This window comes from Aythya fuligula, chromosome 3 (genome assembly GCF_009819795.1).
Source record: "Aythya fuligula isolate bAytFul2 chromosome 3, bAytFul2.pri, whole genome shotgun sequence".
Taxonomy (NCBI): domain Eukaryota; kingdom Metazoa; phylum Chordata; class Aves; order Anseriformes; family Anatidae; genus Aythya; species Aythya fuligula.
This window is the reverse complement of record NC_045561.1, coordinates 113,989,220-113,999,517: the sequence shown is the minus strand read 5'-3', so window position 1 is coordinate 113,999,517 and position 10,298 is coordinate 113,989,220. Positions and strand designations below refer to the sequence as shown.

General features: G+C 48.8%; 1 protein-coding gene across 1 annotated transcript; it reads right to left on the bottom strand.

The window, feature by feature from the left end:
- TDRD6 (tudor domain containing 6) lies at window positions 1-8,686 on the bottom strand. Its single transcript, XM_032184503.1, has 4 exons — window positions 2,040-8,686; window positions 1,458-1,569; window positions 221-310; window positions 1-36 (listed from the first exon to the last, which is right to left on the bottom strand). Exons 1-4 carry the CDS (start codon window positions 8,684-8,686, stop codon window positions 1-3), a joined length of 6,885 nt encoding a protein of 2,294 aa, XP_032040394.1.
- Between the last annotated feature and the right edge of the window lie 1,612 nt (window positions 8,687-10,298).

The following is a 10,298-nucleotide window of genomic DNA, read 5'->3' as shown; positions in this document are numbered from 1 at the left end:
TTAGATTTCTATAGTCTCCACAGAGATTTGTATCATCTGTTAAAGAAGAAAGGACAGGATGATGTCTTAAAAACACTGGGCTACTAGCAGTTAGCACAAATGCAGATTTAGATTAATGCTGTTTTGCCCTTCCATCCTCGTGGTGACACAGTAAGAATGACAACTCAGAGCACCCTTTCCATAAATCCACAGGTTTCCCCAGTTCCACAGCGCACCGTACCTTGGGTGATCTGTAAGCCCGGTCAGGAATAACATTCCAGACGTTCTCCGGATCCACAATCTCCTCGCTGCCACTGGAGAGATTCAATACCTGTGTGGACAGAGCCAACATCTCGCTAGCACCGCTGATGCTCCAAGAAAACACAGTAAGAGAAAAACAACTCTAGAAGAGAAAATTCCTAGAAGGTTCCCTACCTCTGAGAAAGCTTTCAGTGTGGATCTTTTAAGGAAGAAGAAATTGACTGCCATTAAACCTGAGCATCACTACTGAATCTAAGGCAAAGAATCGCTACATTTAAGTATTTCACATGGAGTTCTTTCTACAGCATCCTAGGTTAAGCCTCTCCTGGGATTGTAATCCAAGTATTGTGAGAGGGAAAGGCTGGAAAACACCCAGTAAACCAGAGGGGGCAAGAAACTGATAAATTGGTCTATCATTCCATACCTGACTCTTCTCCTGAACGCAGCTGAACTAGCTTTAGATAGCAAAAGGAATCTGCAAACAGAAGACCGGGCTTCCCATAACCTCAGGCATTCAGTCTTCCCAGGAGTTACTTTTATGAAATGATCTTTCAGATTTGCAACCTTAAATTACAACTCAAAGGCCCTTTTATTATCTTTTTAATGTCTCTATATATGTATACATTTACACACACCCCGAGCTTGAGGAGGAAGCATTAATCATATAATCATTTATTCCATCTTAAAGAACAGCAGTAGCACAAGGCAGCCCAGCACATTGTAATCCAGTGTTTAAATTAACTTCCACCAGTCACAAATTCAGTAAAGACTTATTTCACAGATGTAAGAATAGTTGTACGCTACTTTTAATATACAATTCAACTTCCTTTCTATGTTTCTACTGTTTTTAGCAGTAACTCCCTAAAAGATCAGTAAAACGATGCCAAGATTCACAGGCATTAATGGTAATACGGCTCCATGGCAGAACAGTGACTGGCAGTCAAGATCTAACAGAACTGCACACCAGGAGTGTTGTCTCAAACTGGAGCCAGACCTTCTAGCCCTCCTAGACTATTCAGGGCGATAAGATGAGAAGGCAGCATCAAGCACTGACATCTAGCATCCACTCAGTGTGAGACACCTGGTTCCATCTAGTCCCAAATCAGACCTCACAAGTAGCACACTTTTGCTAAATATTCCAAGTTTGAAAGAAATAAAAAAGAAAAAAAAAAGGACTCCGCCTTACAAATACAGAAAAAGCACTCAATCGTACTTACCCTGGTACCTTTTTCAGATACCTCCAAAATGCGAGCCTCACACCATTTGAGGGACGTCCACACCACGCATTTTGAACCAACAGCAAAGCCTTTTAGGTTACAAGTGTATTCACTGCATTCTACAAAAAGGTTGACATGTCAGTGAAGGAGGAGGAAAACACAAACCAAAAAAGCCAAAAGATTCAACTCCCTCATAACTCTGTTCCCAAGTCCCCCTGTACTCCCCCACACTACTTTTTATTAATAAAGTCAAAAATCTGTCATCCTAAACAATCTTGAAAGCGCATTCATGTTTAGAATGAGATTTCCAATCACAAAACCATTAACCTCTCATATTACTTGCTGTTACTGTCACATTTTCCACAGTACTACACATACTTGGATTTCCATAACCCATCAGTGCCATAACCGGTCGATGCATACTCAGGTTAACACCAAAATAAAGCCTTAAAAGCTTATTAAAGAATAAAAATCTGTTTTCTACAAGTTATTCTTACATTTAGATGAATGAACATTCACTTAATTTGTTAATATTTTGTGTTTAAATGAACATTTTTATTAGTTAGCTCCTTAAAATCAGACACCTTACCTGCGCTGCTGTCAGCCAAGTTATCATTTTGTGTTCTTCCCGTTTCTGCATCCATAGGTTCACAGCCTGAAGACTGCACGTGTGTAGGAGCACTTCTATGATCTCTAAATGATTCAGCCAAGTCCTCTTTCATCCATTCTTCCACATAACGCTCATCCTTCTTCTTCTGCCACTCCTTATGTTTTTCAACTCTGCAGTCACATGATTTCATGGTGCAAACAGGCCTCTGGCTTAAGTCTTTTGTAAAAAATGAGAATTGACTTCCACTATTTGCAGAACTTTGCAGGGCAGCATGTTCCAGCCCTAAGGAGTCCTCCTCTCCATCCTCCTGAGAAGGCTGCACGTCAGGCAGCACCAACTCCAGAAGCTGCTCGATCTCAGTGCCCAGCATCGACAGCATGTCATGGGTCTTCAAGTCCAGCTGTTTCTCAGGCCTATGTTCAGACGAGGGCAGCCTTAGGGGAGGCTCCACTTCTATCCAATCTTCCTGCAAAGCTTCTGCTTTATGAACCCTCGACAGATCCAGTTCCAGTGCCTTTGCGTTCTCTCCCAAAGGAAGCTGAACATCAGATGGAAACAGCTCCGCCTTCCCTCCATCGCTAACTGAAGGCACCAGGTTGTCTCTCTCGTTGAGCAAGGGTAAAATTTTGAGAGATTTCAGAACTGCCAACTCCTCCATCTCCTCGTGTATGAGGGGCAGATCAAATGTGCCCCATTCCAACACTTTCTCTCTTGCTTCGCTGCCAGCAGCAGTCTGCATTTCAGGTGACTCTCTTCCCAGTGCTTCCTTGCTTTCTTCATCAGCTGAGTGCACTGAAAGCGCATCCAGTTCCAGTATGAGCTCTTTTAAATCATCGTAAGAGCGCATTTGTACTTGATCCAGTTCCACCAACACCCCTGTGTCACCACCTGCAGAAGGCTGTACCTGGAGCCATCTCTGCAGCTCTTTTTGTTTGCTCCCTAGGAAAAGGCTGCCTGGGGAAGCACCGCCTGTCTGCTCTGCTTTCAGCTCAGCGTCCTGTAGGAGCAGCGCTCCAGGCAGCTCCTGCACCGCAGGTTTCACCCCACTCCCCAAGATACGAGGGCTGCAGCTTCTTGCTGCTTCCAGCAATACCTCGACAGCAGGATCTTCTTCAAGCAGAGGGACCTCTTTGTCAAAGCTGCGTTGAGTCTCAGCTGCTTCAGGTCCATCGTCAGCCTTCCCAGGCACATGCTCAACAGCTCCCACCAACGTGTTTGCTCCTCCAGCATTTGAACACCCAGAAGTGACATCCAAGAAACATTCAGAACGAAGTAAGGCACTTTCGCTTCCTTCCTGAGCTAATTCACAACCAGCAGTAGTTTCTCTTTTGAGGCACGGACCCGTATCACTGCTTGAACAGCTGCTTCTCTGTATGGGGCTCTCAAGGTCTGGGACAGCTTTGTGATCACTTCCTGTATTAGCTTTCCAAAAAGCTTTCATCTCTTCGTTAATACTCTTCCCAGATGCTTCCAGCTTGACAACACACAGAGGGACTTCAAAAGCTTTATCCTCCTGCATCTCTACTACCTCAGCTTCTAGTAACACTTCTACAGTCATATCATAAAACTTCTCTTTCGCTTCGCTAAGCCACGAGCCCTCTGAGGAATCGAAACCTGACAGGCAGCAAGCAAATGCTTGATTAGGTACTTTGAGCAATTCACATGGAATTTGTCTGAGCATCTCCAAGCCAACAGTCTCCTCACTTCCATAATCCACGTGTCTAACAGCTACGCCATCATCTGTTACGCTGGTGACTCTGGCCCTGTAGAGCTTCCCATCTTGACTGTACTTTGCTAGACAAATATCACCACTTTTAATGCAGCTGTTCAGAGAGTTCAGTCCAAGGTTTTCAGCTTCCTTTATTTTTTCCTCTACATAGTTTATGCTTTCTGTATCAGCACTGCAACTCCAAAAATACTCTGGACCTTTTACAACTGTGACATAGATTTGTACAGTCTGACCTGTCTCTGGAAACTTCCAGAGGAATGATTTACTATCGCTTACACTGGAAATTCCATTTAGTGCCTGAGAAGGCAAAGGCTGGCACATATTTACCGCATCACCACTCGCCCTTCCATCAAGTATTTCAGCTGAATAAGACCCTTCTCTTCTTGCAAGACTTTCATCAGCTAAATCAACTGTTATTACTCCTTGATCGTCACTGAGCGTAACTGCCCATTTATCCCCAGCCTTCTCTACAAATTCACACGTGAGCAGCACTTCACTTGTTCTCTTGGTGAAGTACTCAATCACTTTCTCTGTCCAGCCCGTACTTTTGCTGCACTGAAGTCCACTCAGAGAGCAGTGAACGGCCATTGCTGGAACTGAAGCCAAGTCTTCGGGGAGTTTGTGCGCTCGATCAACACTGATCACTGCAGCGTTGCCATAATCAATATACTGTACGCTGATCGAGTCATCAGAAGCCTTCCCTTGTACTACAGCTCTATACCACAGGCTGTCCTCGGAATAAACAGCACTGATCAAGTCTCCGGCTTGCAAGAGTCGCCCGCAAGGGTCCTTTGCTGGCGTTTCACTGTTCAAGCGTTCTGAAATGCTGCTCAGCTGAGCCTCATCGCTCGCGAGCTGAACATAAAAATCTGAAGGATCGTTTACGTGAGAAACGTATGTTAACACTTCATGAGCTGGCGTTATGCTCCGCTGGGGTAGGGCAGATACATTTTTAACTGGTATTGATCTACCTTCGGTACCAGATTTATTATCCGACTGGGCACCCACCTTGACAGACAGCACAGTCTGTTTTTCTTCCCCCACTCTAGCTAACAAAGCACCTTCACTACTGCTCAGCTTCTCAGCAGCCTCCAGTAATTCACCTGGCAGTCCTCTCTTCACAGAAGGCTGGCGAAGGCTTCCACCTCCTGGCTTGACACGTGTTTTGCTACTCTCCTCTCCTCCCTGGGCTTCAGATCTGCATTTCTTTTTCTCAAGAGGCCTACCTGTGTTCAGAGAAGACTCTGCAGGCTCATTCCTCTTTTTCATATCCGTATCTTGTGAGCACAAAGTTTCATTTTCTAGCTGCCTACTCAGTCCTGCCTTGTTTCTTAATCTTAACCCCTCCTTCAGTTTTGCATTCAGCTGGGTATTGCCATCAAACAACTCAATTAACAGCTTACCATCAGATTCCTTCGCTACAACTATTGCTTTTAATTGCTTTTCCAGGACAGCCTCCTTAAACCACCCCGCAGCTTCTTTGGGAACATTGGTTATGTCAGATAAGGAACACTTTATGGCCTGCATGGGCAAAAGCAAGACATCATAAGCATCACTTGGTATTGGAAGCAGATTATCTTTCTCTATTGTCTCTGTGTTACCAAAATCCACAAAAAAGACTTCCTTGTTGGGTTTTGTTGTTGTAATTACTCCCCTGTACCAGCTGCCATCGGTGTACCTCGCAAGACACAGGTCTCCAGACTTCGGCAAGGTTTCTAAGCTGGTCATTGTTTCACTGAGGCGCCCGATGTTATCGGTAAGCTGCGCCAAGACATCCGCACGTCGTTCAAGCTGGCAGTAAAACATCCACGGATTGTCAACGTGAGTAACAAAAATCTCCTCCTCACTCCCAATTTTGATGTCGTGCGTGGAAAAATAGAATGAATGGAGCTGGACACAGGATGCCAGAGGTTTGTCAGGCGACAAAGGCCTGGCCACACCTTTGTCTGTCAGTAACTGGCAAGCACTCTGGAAAGGCGTCATTAAATCCACAACGTTAAAGAGCTCCTTATTATTAACAGAAGCCAAGGCAAATATTGTGCACCTCAGCTCAAAGTGACACGATGAGGCATCAACAAACTCCCGAAAAGCCAGAACCGCTGCTTCATCCCAAACAAACGGGTCCTGGCCGTTAGGCTGGATTAAGTTGTACAGGCTGCACCTGAAAGCCTGAGCCTTTAACTGGAGGAAATGTTCAGGGATCGAGCGGAGACCCGTCAGAGACACCCACTCTCTGTTGCCATAGTCAACGTATATGACTTCTACTTTTTCTGCAGAACTAATTTCACTGACAATCAGAGCCCTGTACCATTTTTCATCCTCTGAGTACTGGGCTAAGCAGACCGAATTCGGCCAAGTATTTGGGTGGGATGAATTTTTGCAGTACTTCTGAATTTCAGCCATTAGTACAGTGAAGTCATCAGAATTTCTACTTAACTGACACCAAAAATAACCAGGGCTCTCAACGCATGATACAACCACACTAACTGTACTTCCCACTTCCAACTGACCCCCATAAGCGAAAGTCGGCCTCATTTCCACGTAACACTGCCTGTGAGAGACGGGCAGGTTTTCCTTGCCCTCGTACACCTGAGCAGGAAGAGATTCAGTACTTTTAGACCCATGAGTGGTTGCAACAGGGCTCTCCTTGACCGTTACAGCTGCAGGACTAAGTGCTCTATCATTTTTCTTTAGACCAGGTTCTTCTCTGAGCTTTTTAGCTGCATTCATTTGTTTTTCTTCCCCTGCAGTCGCTGCAGAAGAGGCCTGCCTCACAGCCTTCTCAGATGATTTTTGAAGAGTCTCAGACATTTCACACCCCTGGTACTCAGCATACCCTCCCTGGGCCATGAGTTTACCCACGCTTTTCTCTCCCAGTTGGGACTGGTCAAAGATTTCAACCACATATTTGTCACCCTGTGCACTGCGAAAATGAACCTTCAGTCCCTTGTTCAGTACAACGTCTCGGAAGGCAGACACAGAGTCTTCACTCCAACTCCCCCTCAGAGGGGAGACATCTGCCAAACAACACTTCAGAGCTAAAGCCGGCAGCTCCCTGAACCGAGGCAGGAGCTCCTTTACCTTACCCCGCTCTACAGTTTTAGTGTTGCCCCTGTCCATCAGGTGTATTTCCATACCATTGTCCAGAACCCTGGTGATTACTGCTCGATAAAAGGCCCCCTCTTTCCCACTGGCACAACAAAGGGATCCAGGCTGCGGGTCCCACACGACATCACCCAGCTGCGTGGCATTGGAGTAAAAATTCCACATGCTCTGCATCAGCTGCCTGAAGAGCTGGTGATGCTCATGGAGCTGCAGCCAGAACTCGGACGGGTCTCGGAGATGGGAGACTTGCACATCATCGAACACACCCAGCTTCAGGTTCACGCCAACTAAAGGAGCAGAAGCCAGATCTCTGGGCGTTAAAGCCACAGGAGGGGCTCCCGGTGGCAGTTCCAGTTCTCCAGCTGTGGATTCTTCCACCTCCAGCTGCTCCCCCGCCTCACTCTGGCTGACCTGCAGGTGGCTGCTGACCAGGCAGCGAGCCTGCACCCCAAAGACGTGGTTCAGGTTGATGCCACTTTCCCCATACAGACTCACGTTGTAGAGATGCTCGAAGGAGTTAAAAGCTTCGATGCGAGCTCGCACTCCTTTGCCCAGCACCAAAGCTTTCAGCTCATTGATCTGCGACAGGGACCAGCTGCAACCCCCATCCGAGACACCCTGAAGAGCACAGGGGTAAGTCACCACAGGCATGCGAAAACACTCAAGGGGCAGATGGCGCAGGCTGGCTCCCATCACGGTCTCCTTCCTGCCGTAGTCCACAAAGAACACGTGAGCCACTTGCTGGTCCTGCTCCCCAGTGGTGACCTCCAGCAGGAGCGCTCGGTACCAGGAGCCCCCCACGCCACGCGCAGCACAGGGTGAGCCCACTTTGGGCAGTACATCTTGCTCCCACCTGTCATAAATGTGGCGCATGGTATCAGAAAGGCGGTGGATCTCCTTGGACAAGCTCTGCAACTGGCAGTAGATGCGGTGAGGGTCGGAGACGTGGGTCACTATGACAGGTTCTGTCACACCCAGCTGAAGCTGAGGGTAGAAGTAATCCAAGGCAGGTGACGCTGGCTGGTATAAGTGGAAAACTTGGAGAAGCTGTGGCAGTGTTGTGAGGGAAGGTGCAGGAGGCTGCAGTCCAAGCTGGTCTGTTAACTGCTCGTGAATTAGACAGTCCTTGAGTACTTGGCAGAACCAACTTGGAGTAACCTGCCTGGCCAGGCCCAGGTGACGCATCTGGGCCACCAGCTGGGGCAGCTCCAGCACCGTGAGGTGCTGTGGCACCATCACCTCCCTTACCACGCCTGACACCTCCTTGCCACGCAGGTGACCGAGGAACTCCATAGCTTCTGCCGTCCAGGTGGAGACGGGCGCATCCCCGCAGGCAGCTGCCATGGGGCCTCCAGCCGGCATCAGATCAGCCACTACACAGCCCAGCACCTCAGGCGGCAGGCAGAAATGCTCCTTGCAGCCCCGTGCCAGGTAATAGGGAGGGACAGCCACCGTGCAGCCCTCATCGAGCAGGAACACGCGGTACTCCCAGCCACAGCGGCTCACCACGCGGCAGCGGTACCAGAGCCCGGCCAGCTCCACCAGGCCCAGCTCTCCAGCACGCAGCTCAGCCCCACCAGCCGCCTGCCCCACAGGGCCCGGGGCGTTACTGAGGCGCGGCCCAGCTGCTGCTTGGATCTCGCTGCGGAGGCGGCTATATTCGGCACTGCGCTGGCCCAGCGACCCCCAGAGCTGCGCGACGGGCACCTCGGGGCACGTACCCACGGCACAGACCCGCAGGGTGACGGCGGTGCCAGGCTCGGGGGGCCCTGAGGCGAGCCCCATAGCGCCCCTCAGCCGCCGGCCCCACACGAGGCAAAATGGCGGGCGGGCCTCCCGCCTCGCCCCCTCATACAGCGCGCGCCGCCCACGTGACCCGCCAGGCGTTAAACGGCCCGGTGCGGCTGCCCTGCCGGCGTGGTCGAGTCCATTTAAATCACCCTAGGGGGGGACGAAAGGAAGAGGGATGGGAGCAGGATAATGAAAGGAAGGTAAAAGGGAGTGAGCCAATATAGCTGGATGCTTGTGTTAGATGGAGGACGTCTGGAGGCGCTACGAGGGAGAAAGCTGTCAGCAGGGCTCAGCGCGGAGCCCCCTTCCCCCCGGCGCCACCCTCGCTGAGAGTGGACCGCTCCATGCCGGCTGTGTGGCAGCGGCACGGCGCCGGGTGGAGCTTCGCCTCCATTGGGTGGAGCGAGCTCCGGGGGCGGGACCTAGGAGCAAGACTCGGCGGCTATTGGCTGGTGGGGGGGCGGTGGTGTGAGGGCGGGACGGGAGGGGCCGCGGGCTCCTTCAGCACCTCAGCGGCGGCCGCCATTTTGTAGCGCGGCGGGGGCCGCCTCTGACAGGGGCCGGGCCGCTTCTGACAGGGGCCGGGCCGCCTCAAAGGGCTTCGTGAAGCAGCAAACAGGAGCTCTGTCTGTCTGTTACAACACAGGAGAGCCCAACCTGAAAGCCAGGGTGCCCTCCTCGGGCTGACTCTTAGCTTCTGAAACTGGTAAGTCCAATAAACGTGGCCCTGTGCTTCACGCAGTAGAAGCTTCTGCTTGAAAAATTGTGAATTGCCACACACTGAAAAGTGATGTGGTAAATAGAAACTTTTGCTATTCAAATATATTTATTTCTAATACTAGGCTTTGGCACTGTTGTCTCTTTAGTGTGCAGTGCTCAAAATAAAAAGCATTCTTAAGAGTTAAAACAACTCTTCACTAAGAGACTTCTAAAATTACTTTTTTTAACTCTAGATCAGGCACTTCTGTATATCCAGCATCGTCTATCTGAGTAACGGGACTGCAGGCAGGGCTGCTCTGGGTGTGACTGAAGAAGCAGCCTTGCCTGCTGGGTTATAGTTGCTGGTGATGATGTGCAAAAAGGAAAGAACTCAGATTATCTTCTCAGGCTGGCAACTGAAAAAATAATATTTCTGAACAAAAAAAAACAACTTCTGATCACCTAATAGTGGTAAGATAAGTGTCTACACAGCATTATTTTCCCACCTCAAAGTCACACACCCAACCATATGCAGGCACAACAAACCCACAACCTAAGCAATAATTACAAGTGAAGCCAAGAAGACACTCAAATTGGTTTTAATCAGAAATTAGCACATGGGAGGTACTGGTTGCAAAATCTAGTCTGGAAGAAATCTTGAGTATTTACTTGGAGAACAAGTTTTGTACTGTCATTTCATTGTTTGGTGTTTTTAAATCAAAGCCAGCTTTGTTCTGTCTATGTTATGATTTCTACTAGAGTGCGATTTTGCCTCCTGATAGACAAAGCCTAGTGACAAACAAAAGTAGGCCTCTTTCCTATAAAACGTGGAAAACTTTAGATTAAAATATATATGTATTCAAATATCCTGGTTTTTATGGTTTTTTTTGTGTGTTTTTTTTTTTTG